The sequence below is a fragment of the Ochotona curzoniae genome, unplaced genomic scaffold (genome assembly GCF_017591425.1).
Source record: "Ochotona curzoniae isolate NIBS_2020 unplaced genomic scaffold, NIBS_Ocur_1.0 contig_4064, whole genome shotgun sequence".
Classification (NCBI taxonomy): Eukaryota; Metazoa; Chordata; class Mammalia; order Lagomorpha; family Ochotonidae; genus Ochotona; species Ochotona curzoniae.
The window spans coordinates 7,756,599-7,778,384 of record NW_024466107.1 but is presented as its reverse complement, the minus strand read 5'-3'; the positions used below and the strand labels follow the sequence as shown (position 1 = coordinate 7,778,384).

At 38.9% G+C, this 21,786-nt stretch overlaps 1 protein-coding gene across 1 annotated transcript in view; it reads left to right on the top strand.

Annotated features, from left to right (window-relative positions):
* The window catches only part of LOC121158981, a gene marked incomplete at its 5' end in the record, with an annotated part of 260,310 nt that overhangs the window by 91,617 nt on the left and 146,907 nt on the right, over positions 1–21,786 (top strand). Inside the window, one exon of the mRNA XM_040983966.1 lies at positions 18,758–18,840. Within this exon, the coding sequence (XP_040839900.1) occupies positions 18,758–18,840 (83 nt within the window). The remainder of the gene's footprint in view (positions 1–18,757; positions 18,841–21,786) is intronic.

Below are 21,786 nucleotides of genomic sequence, written 5' to 3'. Positions count from 1 at the left end.
GGATGGGTGGGAGGCTGGGTGGGGCTTCTCCCTTTGTTTCTCCCCTGACCCCAGGTACAGGGAAAAATGATAATATTAGTATGGAAACAATGGTCTTACCCACTTTCACCCTGTAGCCCTTAACCCTTTATGCCCTAATCAACTAAGTAAGATTATTAAAAAATAATAATAAAAACAAACAAACAAAAAAGGAAATAAATAAGTGGACGGAAGACCTCTTTCTCCATCTCCCTCCTACTTCCCCAACTCCATCCTGTCAATTTGCTTTTCAAATAAATAAGTAAATCTTGTAAAAAAAAAAAAAACCTGTACCATACAGGACATGATAAAGCATGTGAATTTTAAAGTAGACATCTGCCCCCACCCTGTGCTTTTAGATGGAGCTAAAAATATTTTGAGTGAGTTCTGATTTCACTGATAATATTTAGTCCTGCTGACATTTTAACATAATTTTAAGATACTGAGCAAAAGGTTAGAAGCAATTACTCATAGATCATTTTCCATTAGATCGGTTTTGCTTAGTGGCTTTTCCCCTGGGTCTATATTTTCCACACCTAGTACACTGGGCTCTGGAATTGGCTGATGGAACTCTGCCCTCAGTATTCCTAAAAGGAAGGAAGCTGCACTCTAGGAAAGTTCAGCTACCGACACAGTGGGCATGATAACACAACGCATCATGAATGGAAGCATTGCTGTTGTTTTAAGGAAATGCTTTAGTAGGAAGGGTTTTGCCTCTGTGCTTCATTCAAGCTCCGCATTCAAAGTCTACAAGGGACCTTCTGCTCCGAAGCTGAATAGCTTTGTTCAAAAACAGAACATATGCATCTCTTCATTTCTTATATTTATTGATTTTCTTGGAAGCTTCCTGAACATATTATTAGTGCTAAATATCCCCCTCCGGGTTTGTTTCCTAATCTATCAGGGCTATGATACAGTATGGTGTTTCTGCCACTGATATGTTGCTAAGAGATTTAATAATGGGTAAACAAACACAACATGTGGTAATTCATTTCAAATTAAAAGTTTATTAAACTCTGGCTTGATGAGTTTCTGGCTATTTACAATTAAAGGAGCGAACCTTAGGGAAGGGGTAGCCACGTGGCACATTCATGGTTACCACGTTTCTGTCTGAAAAATGTGTTTGTATCTTCCACAAGCTGTCTAATATTGACAGGCTCAAACGTAATCTGTTGAATATACTACTGTCTCCAAATCATGAAAAAGTGACTTGAACGTCTATGTACAAGCAGTGTGCACACCGGTGCTTATGCGTGAACAGCTGCCCCTCTGTACTCATCTTGACACACATACCAAGAGATTCTGAATTTATAACCATTGGCTACGGTTTTAAGTCATGATCAGTCTCAGAGCCCAGAGAATAACTATGAATGGTTGTAAGAAAATATCTGTAGCCTAACTCTTGGGTTATTACTCAGCTTTTATGCTGTTTACTTTCAGTGGGTATGGACTGGGAAGAGTCACTAGGCTTGATAGTTTTGTTGATAGCTTGGACTACACACACACACACACACACACACACACGCTTTGTCATGCACAGTTCATTTCAGCAGTGTCACTGTACAACCATGAACAAATAGTGTGTTGATGTGCCTCACAACCTTCAATAATCCTTGGCGTACCATAAATGTTTATCAAGTAATTAAGGGAATAGTCTCCGTGTGCTAGCTCCTTCTTATGAAAAACGGGCCATCAGCTAGTTTTACCTTCTCAGGGTTACAGTGAAGTGGATGTGTTCCAATATGGTTCTATGAAATTAGGCACTTGCATAGATTTGTGTAATGACCACAGCCACCAAGACACTTGGATTGCTTTTGTTTTCAATGATCACGAATAGAGTGCAATTGATATTCACATGTGAGAAGACTTCAAAAATAATGGAAAAATGGGATCAAAAGAGATGTTTATGTCGGTGCAAGTAAGACCTCTAAAACTGACACATACAGTATGCATTTTCATGAATTTTATGAATTTTCATGTGGATTTCAGAGGGGTTTTTTTTTTTTTGCACCAAAATAAAATTACTTTTGAATTCTGTTTTCCATTCAGCTTTGGAAATCTTTTCTTGCAATGTTTTGTGTGAGCATTGAGTTTATTTTTTTTTAGAATACACCCTTAAGAATAAAATTGCTGGATTGTGTGTATAACTTTATAAGAAACTAACCATTTTGCAGACTGGTTATACCGCCTTGTATTTCTTCTATATAGTTATGGGGAGATTGTGTACTCTTGTTAGAATTTAATACTAGCAAATATTTAGAGAAGTCTTCTGGATTGTGTGTAGTGGCATGGCACAGCTGTAATTTATATTTGCGTAATGGTTAAGGTCATTGAACATCTTCATATGTACTCATTTGCTATACAGATTCAAAGTTATTCATTGTAGATACAAATCCCTTCTTCAATACGTTACTTGTAAATGCTGTTTCCTTATCCGTAGTTTGGCTTTTTTTTTTCCCCCTTAAAATAGTACTTGTTTATTTTGAAAGTCAGGGAAGCAGACAGAGATGGATTTAGACAGACAAAGGCAGGTCCTGCATCTGCTGGTTCCCACCCCGTTTCCTCTGGAGGCGGCAAGGATGCAAGTACTTGTACCATGAGCTGCTGGCTCCCGGGTGTGTATTGGCAGGACTTGGAATTGCACACAGAGGCAAGACTTGAACCCAGATACAGGCATGCCAAATAATATCTTTACAAATTATATATATATATGTTAATAATATATAATCAATATAACATATTTTATATAATATAATATATTACATATTTTATAACATATTATACAATTATAAATATATAATAATATACAATAATACTATATATATATAAATATATATATATATTTAGTGGAAAGGCAGATTTCCAGAGAGAAGGCAAGGCAAGAAAATAAAAAAAAAAAGATAGTCCATCCACTGGTTCACTTACCAAGTGGCCATAAGAGCCAGAGCTATGCCGATCTGAAGCCAGGAGTCAGGAGCTTCTTCCAGATCTCCCACACAAGTGCAGGGTCCCAAGGCTTTGGGCTGTCCTGGACTGCTTTTCCAGGCTACAAGCATGGAGCTGGATGGGAAGCAGGGCAGCCAAGATATGAACCAGCACCAACAGGGGATCCCAGCATGTGCAAAGCAAGGATTTAGCCACTGAGCCATCATGCTGGGCCTATCAAGTAATATTAATCATTGTATCAAATGCCTGCCCTTGCCTTTTTATTTTCTTAATGGTTCTTTTCACACAGTTAAAGTTATGACTTTTGAGCAAGTGGAGATGGTTGGTTTTTAGAGATTATATTTCTGCTGTGATATCACGGAGAATAATTTTGCCTAATGTTTGCTTCTGAATGGTTTTAGTTTTGCATTTTACACTTCCATCTGTGACTCATTTGGAATCAGTTTTTGAGTGAATTGTGGCATGATGCTCCACGTGTCACACCTTTGAAAATAATGCCCATTTATAGAAAAGACTAATCCTTCACACAGACTTGTTTTTGCAATTTTATCAAAAATGCATGCATGACTCTACTAGGTGTCTTGAAAAAAAATGCATGGAAAATACATATTATGAAAACGCTGCATAAAGTTCAGAAATTTTGCATTAAAAAATTTATGGTTGCTAACTGACTCGGGGAGACAATTGTGCCCAACATATACCAGGGGCCCGGAAGAAGCCATGACAGAGAGGAAGAACAAACCCATAGGTAGCCCTGGGTGCAGCAGAAGCACAGGGGGAGATGGGCTGATCACTGTCCATCCTGTAGCTCAGAAGCAGCGCAACTCAGGCAGGTTGGCCAGTGCAGGTCAAGGGTCTGCCCTTTCCGTAAGATACCCTTGAACTACGGGTGTCCAAGGACTCCAGTAACTGCGGCTGGCTTCAGCCATGTCCACCTTTTATTCCCTCACAATCCTCAGCCCAGCATTCCTTCCTGAACAAGATAAGAAAGACAAATTTTTCTTAGACACTTTTCATTATAACAGACCATAGGGATTATATATTTTAGCCAATAACTTGTCAGTTGAGTTTCTTCCTTAGTTTATGGAAGAATCAGGAATCTGGTGTTTGAAAAGATGACCTTTTTTTTTAACAGTTGGAACCTGGTTTATGTAGATACTAAAGCAAGAAATTTCTTATAGTTATTCTAATAGCCTTTGAGGAATGAATATTAAATCTGATATTGTGTGAATCTGGAATGGTCATGTCAGAGTCTCCACTGGTGAGAAACTGTGGCAAGTTTTAGACGTTACGTTTTAGACATTTTTAATTTCAAGAGGGTACCAGTGGGTTTGAGTGCAGAACTGAACCTCAGCAAACCACAACACATTTCAATGTGATTGATCTGAACAACAGTTAATTATCTGAATTTTTAAAATCCCTTTAAGATATGGAACTGACTCAACAAGTTTTGAAGTAAAGGAATGCTTCAAAATATGTTAAAGTTATTTAAGCATTTTAACAGCATCAGTTGGTTGGAAAATTGGCTTGTTTCTTTGTGCTTCTCTCTCTCTCTCTCTCTCTCTCTCCCTTTTTCTTTTTCCTTCAGAGCAATAAAGTTGTCACATTGTAACTTCATTTGCAAACCTAATAGGGTTTCCAATAGCTGCAACATTACACTTCCCAAATTGGGGCTTAGTTGGGAAAATTCCACACAGATGTTAATTGGGCCAGTACTCAACATTGTACCATTCATGCATTTCTCATTAGGAAATTCTTATAAAACACTTGTGTGTTTCCTTCGTTTGTGGGGGTCTTCACCATCCAGCACGATTAATTGTAAGAATAGTTTTTGTTTGATCCGTTTCGATCTCAAAGTCATTTCTGAAAACTGCTGGGATAGAAAAAGCTTTAAACAGTCACGCAGGTCTTTAATTATAGATTGGTTTTGACAGGACTACGGGGCAGAGTCTTGCCCCGTCCACCGTGATGCTGGCTGACAGCCCCTTGCTGCTTCAGGAGAGAGGCCAACATGTGGAAGGAATTGTTCTTTTCTGTTTCACAGCTTGTCATTTCCTGTGGAGGGCTGCCCCTGCCCCTCCAAGGGATCCCACACCGGTAAGGGAAGTGTTCCCACTGCTGTTAGCAGGGAAGCAGGGAGGGAGGAGGGCGTGTCAAAACATCTGAGGGGACAGAGAGAGGAGATGGGCTTAAAATGTTTCCAGCAGGTGAGCGTTGAAGCTGCAGGACATCCCTTCACGAGAGAACTGCAAATCTGTTCATTTGGAAGGGTTCACCACATTTGGGCAGGAGGAGCTATCTTCTCACAAATATTTTCTTTTTTTCTGAAGTGGAAGCGGCAATAAAAAGGAATGTGTCACCTGTGAATAATCAAGATAAAGACTCAAAGAAAAAAGGTGCAAATAGGTATTGGCTGCCCTGGTCCATGCTGTGGGTGCTTGAGGTGTGTTTCTAATTACACAGCGTGTGTATGGTTGGCATCAACCACGTCACATTACTGCTTGTGTTCTCAGGACATTTTACACTCTCCATATTTTATTTGGTCTCATATATACATCACAGTCCATTTTTCTTCTATATTTACATGTTTAAACAGTGCAGTCGGGGGATGGAAGTGTGCTGGTGTTCAAACTGACCTGATATTGTGAGACCTGATAGATCAGTTATCTAATAACTTTTTAGGGGGGTTGTTTATTTGAAAGGGAAAGAGAAAGAGAGAGAGAGAGGATTTCCATCTGCTGGTTTCTGGTGCATATTCCCCCCTCTGTATCTTGCCATTTTATCCTCTTTATAATACATTTCACAGAATAAAGATTTTAATCTTATTTTCAATTTCTCTTTTTATGAATTAAAAATAGGCTATCAAGTTCAATAACATTTTGGACCAGCCCTATATTCTCCATTTGGTTTTTGCAAAGGGAAGGCCTTTGTATATAATGTGCAGAATTTGGGTAGCTTTTCCTCCAAAAAGATGTCCAATTGCTAAAAAAAAACATTATATCCTTGGTTGGAAAGGCCATGTTCCCTACGTTGAAGTCAATGCATTCTTCAGCACTAGGCACCTGCTCTTCTTTTACCGGTCTTCGCTTTGGTGACTCAGTTTTCTCTTGCTGGGTGTTCATCCTTCCGCCAGTATCACTCTGTCTTGATCAGTATTGTTAATAAAGCTTAATGTCAAAGAGAACGATGTTAATCTCAAAGAGAATTTCTTCCACTTATTTTTTTTTTTTTTGGATCTTTAGCATCTGTGAATTCCATATAGTTTAGAATGGTTTATTTGTGCTTACAAAGAAAGAGCTGGGATATTTATATACGCTAAATTGATAAAACAGTTCAGGGATCAATGACGTATCTGCTGTATTGTCTTCTAACTCACGTGTCTGATGTATCTCCACCCCTCTTTATGTCACGTATGATTTCCTTCATAAGCCCGTGTAAAATCGAGCATGATGACCTTGTTCATGTTTTGTTAAGCCAATATTTAAATTTTTTTCTACGAAACAACTATAAATGATATTTTACTTTGAATGTTGGTTTCTGTATGCTCGTTGTTAATATATAGAAATAAGATCGTCAATATTTGTGTGTTGATTTTGTATCCTGTGATTTTTTTTTTAAATCATGTATTGATTCTCTAAGATTTGGGGGGTAGATTCTTGAACATTTTCTGTGTAGAAAATCATCATTTGTCAAGATCAGAAACATATTTAAAAAGATTTATCTTTTACTTTTATTTGAAAGGCAGAGTTACAGAGAGAAGGAAAGATGGAGAGAAATCTTGCATTCATCGGTTCCTTCCCGAATGGCCCCAAAGGCTAGGAGTTAGGCAAGTTAAAGTTAGGTGCCAGGATCTTTCTCCCAGCTTCCTACATAGGTGCAGTGACCCAGGGACTTGAGTCATCCTTTACTGCTTTCCTAGGCTATTAGCAGGGTGGTGGATGGAAAGTGGAACAGCTAAGATGACTTGAACTTACACCCATATGGGATGCTGGTACTAAAAGTTGGAAGCTCACACAACTATACCATGGCACCTGCCATACAAAAACTTTTTAAAAGACTATTTTATTTGAAAGGCAGAGTGACAATGACAGGGGGAGAGAGAGATCTTCCGTCTGTTGGTTCATTGTGATTGTAATGGCTGGCTGGCACTGGGACTGGAGTTGTTCAGGACTCTAGAATTTCATGGTGCTCTCCCATGCGGCATTAGGACACAAGTCCTAGGGCCATCTTCTGCTTTTTCAGAGGCTCATTAGCAGGGCCTTAGATCAGAAGCAGAGCATGTGAGAATTCAATTGGAACTCATGCTAGTATCATGGGTGCTAGTTGGACCCGCTGGGACATGTTCCTACCTCCAGTAAGTATAGTTTGATTTTTAATCTTTGGGGGAAGACATTCAGTGTTTCACCATAATCTATAATGATAGCTATTAAGCTTTATGGGAACTCTTTTTATGAACTTGAGATTCCTATCATTGTGAATGGATTTTCTCTTTGGTCAGTCTTCTCTTCATTTTAATAACTATGATAAACTAATTTAGCCACCTTGACTACTGATTTCAAATAATGAAGCCATCTTTCATGTTCTTAATAAATCCTACCTGGCCCTAGTGTGTAACTATTTTCATACAGTTTGAATTCACTTTGTCAAGTGTTTTGAGGATTTTTCTAATCTAGGATTCTGGGAGGTATTGTCCTCTTGTTTTGCTACTTATGTCTTTTTCTTGGTCTAGTTTTGATGCCAAGGCAAAATGCCCAGTACAATGAGCATTGGCAGTGTTGCTTCCACTGTTTTCCATTAAAAAATGTATAAAATTGCTGTTAATTCTGTAAATATTTGCATATATAAAAATGTCTATAAAATGTGTGTATATATGTTTATATATGATTTTGATTTTGTTCTTTGAGTGTGTTGTTCAGATCACATATAGTTTTATTCTTTTGGCTTATTAGTTGTATCATTTCTTGAGAGTGGAGGGATCCTCAAGTATAATTGGTAATTTTTCTGTGTCACTTTTTACTCTAAGATTTTGAGGCTTTGTTGTTTGTGCATAAATGTGTAATGTTATTATGAGTTATTGGTACATTACTATTTTATGTGATTGAGATAATATTCTTTGAAATCTATCTTATCTGATTTTTAAAAATATATGTATTTTTTGTATTGGAAAGTCAGATATACAGATAAGAGGAGAGACAGAGAGGAAGATCCACTGGTTCACTCCCCAAATGGTTGCAATGGCAAGAACTGAGCCAATCCGAAGCTAAGAGCCAGTACTTTCCTCTGGGTCTCCTATGTGGATGCAGGGTCCCAAGGCTTTGGGCCATCCTTGACTGCTTTCCCAGGCCATAAGCAGGGAGCTGGATGGGAAATGGGGTGGCCAGGATTAGAACCAGCACCCATATGGGATTGCAGCACATGCAAGGAGAGGACTTAAGCCTCTAGGCTACCACACCAGGCCCTATTTTAAGTGATTTTAACATAGCCCATTTTGCCTTTTTCAAAAAGTCAGTATCTTCATGGTATATGATTTTTCATTTTTAAATTTTGAATATGCTTATGCCAATGGGAAGTGCTTTTTATAGTTTTGCCATTTTAATCATCTGTTTTTACGGTTACCTACTTTCTAAGTGGAAGAGCTAGACCATATACACTTAGAGCCATTCCTAACACGTGAGTGCTTAACTCTGTGATGTTAATGTCGGTTTTCTGTCTCCTGTTTTTCTCAATTCTGTCTTCCACCTTACGTCCCTTCCATCCATGGCCTGAAGGAGTTTTAGAATTCCATCATGATGCACATCCAGCTTTTACATGGATTTCTTTGTATAGTTTTCACTGTGGTTGCTCTGGTTGCGACAACACACAGGTGAGTCTCTGCTTCCTGTCGTCGGCACTGTACTGCTTCTATTTCCTTGTGGACATCTTACTTTCATTTCAGCTCCTGTTCCTTGTGCATTTAAAAATATCATTTTATTCTAAGCGCTAGCTGCTTTATAAACTGTTTGATGAAAAGGATACAGTATAACATATACTAATGTGTGTTTTTATTTCTGTGTTTTATTTTTCCATCCAAGATTCTTTAATTTGCTGTTTTGTGTTTTGGTACGTTTGAAAAAGTAACCATATATTTCAGATAGGTCTGCTGGGGGCAAATTCTTTGAATTTTCTTTTTCCCACCAGGTATGTTTCCTTTACTTCCACAGGATAGCCTTTGGAATGGAGCACCTGCTTGATGAGGTTTTTCTTTGAACATTGAAAAAGTTTTATTGGTGCTGTATAAAAACAGTTTTTAGTTTTTACTGAGCCCTGCTAGAACTGCCTAGGAGGCGGGTGGAAGCAGCTACCTTGGGCTGGTCATCAGCACCCCTGAGCGGTTGGGCTGTCTCCGGTGTTGAGATGCTAAGTTCCTGGATCAGACCATTGCAGTGGATTCTCCCCGTTGGTGCTGTGATCTCCTGGCAGGGAAGAGTGCTCAGGGTCCGAGGTTCCTGGGGCAGCCCCCTCACAGGTCTTACTGACACAAGGGGTACTGTCCATGTCAGTTGCTTTTCATGGGAGGACACAAGCCCATCCTGACCAGTGGCTTTAGTTGAGTAGGATGGGTGTCATATGTAATCTTCCTGTCCATTCGTTGTCCCAACCTAGTTCTTATTGCTTCATCTAACTCCGTTACTCCTTTCAGAATTTTCCTTTCTCTGTCTTAGACATGGCTCCCAGAGTTTATGCTTGCATTCGTGTAGGCAGGAAAGAAACATGATTTAATTCTTTTCATTTTAAAGATTAATTTATTCTTATTTGAAATGCAGATTTACAGAGAGGAGAGACAGAGAAAAAGATCTTTAGTCTGTGGGTTCACTCCCCAAATGTCTACAATCATCAGTGCTGAGTGCATCTGAAACCAGGAGCCTTTTCCGGGTCTCCCATGCAGGTGCAGGGTGCCAAGGCTTGAGGCCATCTGTACTGCTTTCCCAGGTCAAAAGCAGAGAGCTGGATGGAATGTGGGGCAGCTGGGACATGAACCAGTGCTTCCATGGGATCCTGGCAAATGCAAAATGAGAATTTAGCCAGTAGGCTATCTCGCCTAATGAAATTGACCTAATGGAATCTTTTTTTGTTTGCATCTGTCTATTTGCTTTGCTTTTACTTAGAGACTGACAGTTTTTTTGAAAGTTTGCTAACATTTCATTCAGGCCCCGAGTGGCATGAATTAAAAATATGTATATATATAATATATTTATATATAATACTTATATATTATGTAAATGCTTAGATAGATAGATGACATGAGGTTCTTCCTTTAGTGGCATGAGGTACACTGACATATTGGCCAAGTGCAGGTGCATGTATCTCTGGGGGCTTTTCCTCTGGGAAAACTGAAGCGCCACACACATCCAATAGCCATTTCCCACCCCTGCCCCGCCCTTGGGTAACATCTGCTGTGCTTGTCGGCGCTATGAATTTAATTAACGTAAGTTCCTTATGTGGAAAGACTTTAAAAATCTCGTGGATGATGGAACTGAAAAGTCAGTTTATTTTGGTGCACCAATGTGTTAATGTCATGCTTAATTTTTCATAATTTGCATCTCCACAAACTTTTTGAACAGTCCTGGCCCAAGTGACACCATTTAATCTTTGACATGTTTCATTCAGCATAATGTCTTCAAGAAAGGAGTCAAAGTTTAAAGTGGCAAATGTTATTAGCCACCAGAATGTTTTAGAACAGCTCTGTGGATTAAAATGGGTGGTCAACTTGATTGAGCGAAGCTGTGAAGCCTGTTGTTAGAAACGAACTCAGCAATGTTACTGTAACTCTTATTGTCTGCAGAGTCTTATTTGGTTTTTCTTCTCTGTGCTTAAAAGTCTGCATTTGGATGGCTGCATCACAGCCTTGAGGGGGATGGCTAGCTGGACTGTAAAAGTACTGAGCTATAGGAATAGTAGCTGTATGACTATTGGGAAAATACACTGAAGAACGGAGACAGAATTCAGCTGAGAGCAAATTTAGTAGAATAGCACCTGCATGTGCTGAGTGTGGATGACACAGAGGTTTGAGTTAAAATCATGATGCTATCACTTACTGAGCTGGATGAAATTTCCTGACGAATCTCTGGTTTTCATTTATACATAATAGCTGGTCTGGCTTGAATATTTGCAGTGCTCCTTATGAACTGTGATGCACATACTTGTAAAGTCATCTCAGTGTTATGGAGTTGTCCGGCTGTGTTAGATACAGTCTTGAGTGTGCCTAGACCCTGCCTGAATTACGATATTGAACAATGACTTTCACTATCCTTGCACACCATTTTCTTAAGCCAACAGCGAGGAGCGTGCAAAATAATTCATTCTTGCAAATAGCTGTGCATAGTCAAAGTTTAGTGAAGGTGTTAATTGATGCTAAATAGGGCCGACTCATGAACAGCATATTAAATTTTCTGAATTTTCTCTTATTTAAGATAGTGAGTTTAAGATATATTAAGAAACGTGGGGTGCAGTTAACACTTAGTAAGAGATCAGATCTTCTCATGCATGGTAGAAAAGGGTGCTATTTAAGCAGCGATCTTGGCAAGACTAATCACCTATGTCTTGCTTTTGTACTATAATAACATTTTATTTGAAAAAGCATGCAGATGTGCTTTTTTAAAATTATGAATACAAAATATTTAGAAATAACTACTTGATTTATTCAATGGTTAAGACATTGTATTGTATTACATTGTTGGGTGTCAATGTAATCAATAGAACTAAAAAGTAACAAATGCTATTATCTGAAAAATATTGTGTTATATAGTATTCATAATTAACTAACTGCTGAGGTTCAGAAGCGGTACCGAAGTGTTAATTGGCTGGAGTCCCATGTGGAAATCTTGTGGCTCACTGGTTTGGGAAAGACTGAATGTAGGGATGAATGCTTTCATTCGATTCTTGCTGTCATGTACATTAAAATATCTCTCAGGTATTAGACCACTTAGTTGGAACTTTCTGCTTTTTAATGAGCACGTTGGGTTCTGGAAGCTAATCTAAGCGCCAGCTTTGTAACACGTCATCCACAGTTAGGTTTGTGAAAACTCAGTTGTACATTTTTACTTCCCATGAAAACAAGAGTTCTTCTTTTTGGACTTCATGGCAGACATTCATTAACATGGTCCAAACCATGCCCCTAGCAGAGATGCCACTATCATCTCATTATTTGCATCTGGGCAATTTCTAGCTAAATATGCTTAAAACATTTTTGTTTTCTGAGCTGGAAAGAGTGAAAGTGTTTTGTTTGAAATGCTTGGGAATAGAAATGGTTTAGATTTCAGATTTTCCTAGAGTTTGAATATGAGAGGGTTTCAAATAATTCATTGGAATTGAGTTAATGTATCCATTTAATTTGGCGTCAACTGAATGAAATCTGTATGTGTATTCTTCATGACACGGTCTTCTATACATTCCAGCTGTAGGCTTACTTCTCCTTCTGAAAATAGCACTAAACATGAGGCATCTTCCATGAACTCAAAAAATTTCAACAAGTTCCTGGAAGATTCCTTGGGTTTAATGACATCTTTGGGAGGGGATTGATTTCTGAACATGAAATTTATTTGTATTTTGTATACAATGTATACATATGATCTGATGATAATTCTAAACAATATTTTTGCATTGTAACCATGATTCATCACATGAGGACAAATATAGAATTTTCTACTTGTAGCATCAGGCAACATTCAAAAAATAGCTGGGTTTTAGAAGAACTTGGAAGTCTGAGGCTAGAAATGCCCAACCTCTTTATAAAAGCATGTTTGAAAAGTTTAGCATCTAGTGCTGATATTGATAAACACATTCATACAGAGAGTTTGGTCAGCAGCTGCAGCTTGATTCATTGTAGCACGCCATTGAGAATTCAGACTTCGTACTTGTTTCGGCCTTTAAACTGTTCATTTGTACTGTGAACTGGATTATGTGCTTCTAAGTGTCAGTTAGCTGAATGCATTTCAAGTCAATTTACTAAAATAGTCACTGTTAAGCGGTCTGTTTGGTCAGAGCTGACACCTTTGACATTTTCTAAAATGGCAAAACTAACTGTATTTAAGGGCATGATTTATGAATGCTGTGTGACTCCCGAACTTCCGTTTGATTATGGTTTCGGTTTGGCGGCTGAGCCTCTTCTCGCCAACTACTGAGAGGGAAATGAGCTAGCGCCTTGTGAGATCTGATAGACGACGTGTACAGTAGAGGCAGACAGGTGCACAGGAGCACAGAAACAGCCGCTAAGATCCAGTCCAAGGCCTTGGCTCTGTTGCTTCCCACTGCCTTTGTCTCGTGAGAGTAGAACGGTTGGAATCGTGGTTAAAAGCAGGGGAAGGAAGAAGAAGGTGATGGATGGATGGGAAGCGCTTTTATGGAACATATAATCTTTGGTATAAATAAGGAAAGGAAACTTGCCATGATTAAAAAGTATTTTTGACTCTTTAGTTGTCTTCTAGATTGCTGGCCTCTATTAAAAACTTCTTAAAATAATAGATAGATTTAATTCCTCAAGCAAAAGAAAAATGATATCATCTTAAAGATTTTCCATATTTGTTATATAGATGTGACTTGACTACAGGGGAAATAAAAGAGCAAAGTCTCATGTATTGCAAGTTTTAAATGTACCAGGCTAAGGTTTACTTAATTGGAACCTCGAGGCAATAAAGGAGCCCTTTTTAAAATTCTGTGATTCTTAATATGCTAAATAATGCAAAGCTTCGACTCTTCAAGCATGAGACACACATCTGGCAGCTTAACATTTAAATTCCAGGGGAAAAAAAAAACACTCTTCCTTTCAGTAGTGATTTTCCTAACAAAAAGAATAGGAAATGTATTACAACTAAATTTAATTTCTTTCTAGATTTCCATCTTATCTAGTTGCCTGCATTTTTCTAGGTTCTTTTGTATTTTTTATACCATATTTTCTGTTCTTTTTATTAATCTTTAATTTAAGATCTTCTCTAGAGCTTGGAGAAATATGACGTGTATTACTTAGCAAATTGTTTCACAAAATCCATCTGATCTCAAGTAATAAAGATAATGGTATAGGAAATAAAAGGAAATAGAATTTCAGAGATGCATAAAAATATTACTAAGGAGAAAGCAGCAGTTTTCGGTTGGCTCCATTTTCAGGCTTTAATTGTTTTCAGTATTAATGTTTGTTTTGACACTTTCTAGCTGTTTTTCATGCAAAAGTTATTATAAGCAGTATTCTTTCCTTATATTTCTCCAAAGGATAGTGTCAGATCCCTGATTAATCTTTCAAAGGTCATTTGGAAAAAACCATTAAAAATATGCCAAATAAAAAAGATTAGCACAACACTTGGAAAATAGATTCTTATAAGCATATGCATTTATATATAGATAGGGTACCATAGCATTGTACGATTCTGACAAGTGTTTTCCTTATGCACCCCATGAATTATTATAAATATGACATTTATTTTGTTCTGGGTGATCCTAGTTGGCACATTTCTCAGACAGCAGCAGGTCAATGTTATTTGCAATATAAAAATAGTGGACAGCTAATAATCTCATAAAATGTTTTTTCAAAATAATTATCCTACACTTGTATTAACTAACACATCATATCATCGCTCAGTAACCTGTGATAAGTTCATGAACATTCATGGATACTTTTTAACTTAATCATGAAGCTTCCTTGTAGCTGTGGTAGACTGTCCATACTAGCTCTTCTGCTGTAAGCAGCCACTGGGCACTCCCTTTGGGGAGCCAGGCCATCAGGAGCGCACGGTGGGAAGACAGTCTGTGAGCTGTGAAGTGCAGACTGGACTCCTCGGAACAGCACACGCATGTGGAAGATGAGGTACCCCCTACCCCATGAGTCCTTGACTCAGGACCCGGCTGCACTCAACCACGGTGATGCCCATGGAGCGCTTTACTAAAGGACCTAATTGACGCTGCCTGTTGTGGATTTCAGAGTGGGACAAAGATACCAGATGTGGAAAAGATGTGGTGTTGAACCCAGTCAGGGCAGGCACATTAGTGTCTCGTGTATCATCAGTCTGTATGTGAAAAATAAATCGTGTGGGGTCCGGCACTGTGTCACTGTGTCTTAAGCTGTTACCTGGGATGTTGGCATTCTATGTTTCAGCACTGCTTTGAGCCCTGGCTGTCCAATGTCTAACCCAGCTCCCTACTAATGCACCCGGGGAGACATCCAGACAATGGAAATATTAGAAGGAAAGGTTAAAAAATGGAAGAAAATATGCATTATTTTTTACTGATTGAAAATTCCCCAAATTTCTTAAAATGTCAGCTGACCTTCATTAAGTCCCCAGAGAATACATACATACAAAGGAATTCCTACAGGAATATCATTGTCAAACTGCTGAGCAGCCAAGGGAACATGAAAATCCTGAAAGCAAAGTTAAGGAGACAACAAAGCAATGGTACCAAATGATGCTAAATCAGTGTGAAGCTGGCATTGGGGTTTTTGTGCTTTGCATTGATTGTGTTGTAGAATGTTCTTTCCATGCTTGCTTTGCTTAGGGCTTTTAGCATGAAATGATGTTGGGTTTTATGAAATGCCTCCTCTTCACCTATTGCGATGATCCTATGGACTTCATTTTGTTGATGTAATATATCACATTTACTGATTTGTGTATGTGAAAGCGTCCATGCATTCTAGGGATAAATCCTACCCGGTCTGGATGAATCATCTGTCTGATGTATTATCGGATTCTGTTGGTTTGTTTTCTTTTGTGGAATTTTTCCATGTGTGTTCATCGGGGCTAGCTCTCCGTCATTCTCTTTCTCCATTGTGTCTCTATCTGGCTTTGGCGTTAAGGGAAAGCTAGCTTCATAGTGTTTGGAAGGATTGCCCCATTTCTACTGTTTTGAACAGCTTGTGGAGGGTTGGAGTAACTTCTTTTGGTCCATTTTGGAAGGGATTTAATTACCAATTAAGTGTCTGTCCTGGTTAGAGGGCTCCATCCTGATTACAGGTCTACTTCTGTTTTTAATGACCTCATGATTCAGTTTTGGTAAATTGTATGTGTTCAGAAATCTATGCATGTCTTCTAGATTTTCTGATTTGTCGGCTTATTCTTGTTTTTAATTTGTGAAAATAACAGACAATTTTAAATCTTACATCTGAATGAAGCCAGAAAAAATAATGGAAAGAAATTTACGGTATAAACAGGCATACATACCCAGACTTGTGAGCTTTACAGAATCTTAAATGAAACATCACAGCCAATATCACTGTTTTGTCTAATAAGTAAATACAACTGAAAATTACAAAGATAGCAGACTAGACAAACCTGTGGTTATTTGAATTTTTTTCCCATATTGCTGGCAACAGTATGAATTTTGATAATTCTTGTTGTCATGGAAAGGTGACACTCCTGGATGTGTGATTTAGCATTGCTGATCTTAGATGCTCATTTTAAAAAAAGGAACAAATGAAAAGAAAGATGTTTGTAGCATTTCTTCAGCATAACAGAAGTGAACAACCCAAAGGCGGTTTGCTGAACAAAAGTGTCAGAGATGCCACTATGCAGTGATTAAAAACCATTACTCAAGGATTATATTACTTAATATGAAGCAAGTAAGAAGCACATTTTATTGGCTGTGAAAAATATAAACTACATATCAAAGAGGTTTTCAAAACTCCATGGGAATGTATAACAGTGAAGAAAAAATGCACTTTCAAAAAAAAAAAGTTTATACCACAGTTAGCTTATTTTTTATCTCATTTTCTTTTTATTTTTAAAGATTTATTTTTATTATTTTTTCATTGGAAAGGCGGATATACAGAGAGGAGAGACAGAGGAGGAAGATCTTCCGTCCGATGATTCACTCCCCAAGTGAGTGCAATGGCCGATACTATGCCGATCCGAAGCCAGGAGCCTCCTCGGGGTCTCCCACACGGGTGCAGGGTCCCAAGGCTTTAGGCCGTCCTTGACTGCTTTCCCAGGCCACAGGCAGGGAGCTGGAAGGGAAGCGGGGCTGCCAGGATAGAACAGGCACCCATATGGGATCCCAGGCGTGCAAGGCGAGGACCTTAACCACTGCGCCACCGCGCCACCGCGCCGGGCCCTTTTATCTCATTTTCCACAAATTTTTAAGAGTTTTTATATGGCATGCATATAATTAGGTTAAAAACGTAGTTTGCAAACTTTTATATTATGTGTAATCATTAATACATATCACAATTATTGTATGCCACATATTTTAATTATCCATTATGCATCATATTAGTATATGTTTTTATAAATATGAGGATCAGTTTTAGCATAAAGAACATTTTACATGGGAAGAAAGAAAGCGTTAAAGACTTCTAGGAATCAACTTCTTTGGTAGAGATATATGTTTTTTAACATTATTATATTTTTACATATGTATAGGTAAGTTCTACTAAATCAGAAATGATACCTGGTCAGCACAATTTTTAAAAAAGCTTTATTTATTTTTCTCGAAAGAATTATAAAGACAGAGGGAAAGAGACAGAGTGCCTCCATCTGCTGTTTCATTCCCCAAGTGGCTGCCACAACCAGTTTGAAGTTGGGAGCCAAGAGCCTCCCTGGGGTCTCCCACGCAGGTGCAGGGGTCCCAGGACTTGGGCCATTTTCTGTTGCTCTCCCAGGCCATCAGCAGGGAGCTGGAGCCACCGGTGAAGGATCACAACAGCTCTGGGAGGCAGATTTTCTCACACGCTCTTCCAATACTCAACAAGAGGGAGATTATGCAACTGACCAGCATCACATGAACTTTTAAGCACAGACTTTTCTTAGGTTGAAAGAAGAGGGGCTGGAGAGCCCAGCGCATGAAAAGGCTACAGCCTGCTCATGTAGACTCAGATGTGGAACAGGCCAGCCTGAGAAGTCTGAGAAGAAAATGAATTCTGCCAGGAGCCAGCAAACCTGAAGAGAGCCCGCAGGCCCAGATGAAAACAGAAACCCTTGATAACACGTTGATGTATTAGTTGAGAAACTAGCTAAGGCAGGCATGTGCATATTTCTGAGCCATAAAAATAGTAAGATGATAACTAGATTGGCTTTAAATCATAAAATTTAGTGATTTAAAGATTACTATAAAATCTGATCCATCAGCAGTGAGTAAAAGGATGTCATTTCTCTAATCAGATGCAATTGGAGGTTTACATATATGCTCTTTGAGATCAAATGGAACCAGGATTGAATTTCTCAGCTGTTTAATGGGAGCTTTGGTTGACACAACTGGGAGGATGTTCTGAAAGGCTGGAAGAGGTGTGGGACATTACTGTGTAAAAGCACGTGGCAATCTCCACTGCAGAGAACTGTCCAGTCTAAAATGTCACTAGGGCCGAGGTGGCGAAAGAACCCTTCCACATATGACAACAGGACAATGGTAGCCCAAGTGGAATACGCTGGGGATAGGCAGAAAACACACCTCTCCAATCTCAAAGTTTCATAAAGTGCCACTGATAGGTCGAGAGAACTTTTTTTTTTTTTTTTTTTTTTGGAAATAAAACCCAGAAACATTGCTGGTGATACAGAAACACACAGAGATGAGGTAGGAAAGCAGGTTAGGGGCAGCAGCTGCTTGTAAATTATATGCTCCTGCTGTGGTTGATAGTCAAGTTCAACTTGAAGTTCATGCACAGGCTAAATGAAGACCAGGAGCATAGAACAACGTGGAGCCTCGTTTGTTAGAATTCTTGCTGTTGCTTCAATTTGTCGGGCTTTGTATCACCTCTTGGATCACAGCCGTATGGGCTTACATATCTCTACAGTGAAAATCTGTAATAAGCTTTTTCCCACTTTTTTGTTCTTAACCGTAGGGAATAATTCTAATAGAACTGGTTCCTGCCCTAAGGACTGTGATATCAATTTCCTGAAAGAGGATGATGGACTACACTCCAAGGTAAGAGGAAGGCTGGAGGAAGACCATGAAAACATCATCTCCTAACATGTATTTCCAGGTAGAAAGTGATTTGGTGTTAAAAGAGGGTTTTAAAGTGCAAGATATGCTAAAGCAGCTGATGTGTGAGAAATCCATATTGCCAATAGAATTTTATTGCACCTGAATCACAGTTCTTTAAGCTGTTGAATGAAACAGATGACAAGACTTTGTAGTTTGGGCAGGGTGATTGGGAAATGAGCTGATGGTGCATTCCTCCAGTGATTCATTTGGCACGATCATGGTTTTCATGAATTTAGTAACACAGTCATCTCCATGAACATATCTAAGTTATGTAGACAGGCTTTGGAAAGCAACCTTCACATCGATTGTACTGGCAATATCAGGTACACAAACATTTCCAAAATTGGTATCAACTTAGATCCAATGGCTGAGTTTTAAATAGTCAGACAATTAGGCTGGTATAAAATAAAAGCAAAAGGATTTCTTCCCACTGTGTTCTCTTCCCTTCCATGATGGTTCAACCACCATCCTAGTTTTCCAATTTCCTGACTTAAAAGACGTGGCCATGTGCTGCGTGAGGGAATTTGGGCTGTGAGGTATCATATACATATACAGTTGTAGGCCTGTGAGAATACACAAAGGCGCTCCTCAAAGTTTGTAGAAAATGGAATCGAGAAGAGTTCCTTTTGGTGCAAATTTAGAAATTTAAGTATAGTTATTTTTCAAAGTACTCATTTTTCATGAACTATTTGAAAACCCGAGGTGTGCGTTCATTTCAAATTTTTGCACGAAATACATTAATGCTTTAATTCAAATTTCCATGAACTTTGTGAAGTTCATTCGTAAGTCATCTAGTGATGTGATAATTGTCTTAGCTTGTGGAAGTAAGTGTACTCTTCAGTGACAAAAGTTGCTTGACAATGCATTTCTCAGAAAAAAATCTCTGTCATTAAGTCACATTTGACCACATAGATTTTTAGAGACCGTTTCATGCCTGATCTCAAGATTGGCTTCAGTCTTTCCATTTTCTCATCTTACGTGTAAATTCTGTGCCACCATTTCATCAAATAACTCAGGATGATCACCTGCAGTATTTGCAAGTGTAATCACTTCCATATCCCAGTCTATATCCAAGAAGAAAGCTTGGGGATCAGAAAGTTCCATCAAATTTTTAAGAGTAAGAGAAGCCCTGTACAAGTGTTAAATTCCTGGGAGCTGAAAAACGTAATCAATCCTCCACATCAAATGATGTGCCTTAGAAACTGCTGCGATCTTTATTCCCAATTGTACACGTGAGAAAAACTAAATCTGGGGAGACGGCATGATTTAAGAGAAATTATGTTGCTATGAAGTCCAAATCTGGGCATTGACCCAGACCGTCTGGCTCTAGAATCCATATTTCAATCAGTTATGAGATAATTCTTCTGACAAACGTGTGCCTTCCTGTCTCCACTATGCTAGGTTTCTATGTCACTGATTTATGGCCTGGGACAGAGAAATCGAGAGGGAATTTCTAGGCAAGGAAACACAAGAGCAATGTGTGACGTGAAGTAGACGTTCTTTCAGTGCATATTGTGTATTAGATATTTTTTCTAAAGAGACAGAATATCACTGGGCCACTCCTCAAATACCCTCAACACATTGTACTGGGCCGGATTAAAGCCAGTAGCCCAACATTTCACCCTACTCTGCCACTTGGTAGAAAGAACCCAACTCCTTGAGCTAGGACTGCAGCCTCCCAGGGGTCTACACCGGCAGGAAGCAGGAATTGAAGACAGCAGCTGGGAGTCTGACTCCGTCACTCTGCTGTGGGACATGGGAGTTGTAGCTGGCATCTTAACCAAACTAGATCAAACATCCATTCAGAGAGTTCTATGTATTTTTTTTTGAGGGGGAGGGGTGTGGAACTAAGAGTATGTCCACGAAGCATCTATCATCATTAAGGTCTAATTTTATCCTTTGTAATACTTTTTGCAAAAATCTCCATATCATTGGTTGGCCTTATAATTTGAAATTAGGAGAAAGGCTAAGAGAGCTGTGATATGAATGAATGCAATCTACTCTAAAAACCTACAATTATTTTTTTCTGGGTTTTCTGATTCAATTAAGCTATTCTCTGATTCATTCTATTTTTACTGTTACATTTCACAAATTATTAATTGACTCTGAATTGCTTCCACAAGTAGCATGTACATGCTGGGACAGTGTCATTGCTGACAGCGCTGTTGGAGTGCAGGGCCAGAAGTACTCCTCTTAGTACTGCGGGGAGAGATGAAGCTTAGTACAGCAAGTAGAGATGGAAGCATTCCTTTCTAAAGAGATACACCACCTTCTTGATGGTCAGTAGTCTCAAAGGTGCACTCCAGTATAAAAACCTGTTATTTGTTCTCAACTTGTCATAATATCAGGAACTGGACTGTCAGTTGGTGTCCAAAATACGAACCTAGGTCATTCATAGAAGAACAGTGGGGCACTGAGATTAGTACTGAACTCCAGAGGGGCAGCGACAGAGTCTCAAATATTAGTAGTCTGTGAACAATCAGAACACGTGGTCCTCAGTGGTCGGGGAGGCCGGCTGTCTTTCACGGGGGGGAGGAACAGAAATCGGATGGCATTAATAACTGCAGGTGTCTCCACATAAATGAATCTTGAGATATACGTTAAAGGATGCCTTGTTTGAGCAGTTGATTCAAAGTTCACCCTGTAATATGTTCTGGCGAACACACCAGCTTGAATGAAAAGAGGTGACAATATTCTTGCTGCGTGGACTCCAGATTTAGGCTGTATTTAAGCTGGAGCTGTGCTGATTATTATTATTTTTTTAATTGGAAGACAAGAATAGAACCTTCTGGAAATGGATATGACATCATCTTTATTTGCTTCGATACTTAAGGTACATTTGGTACTTGTTGTTATCTGTGGCTTGCCGCCCTGTGTGGAATATCA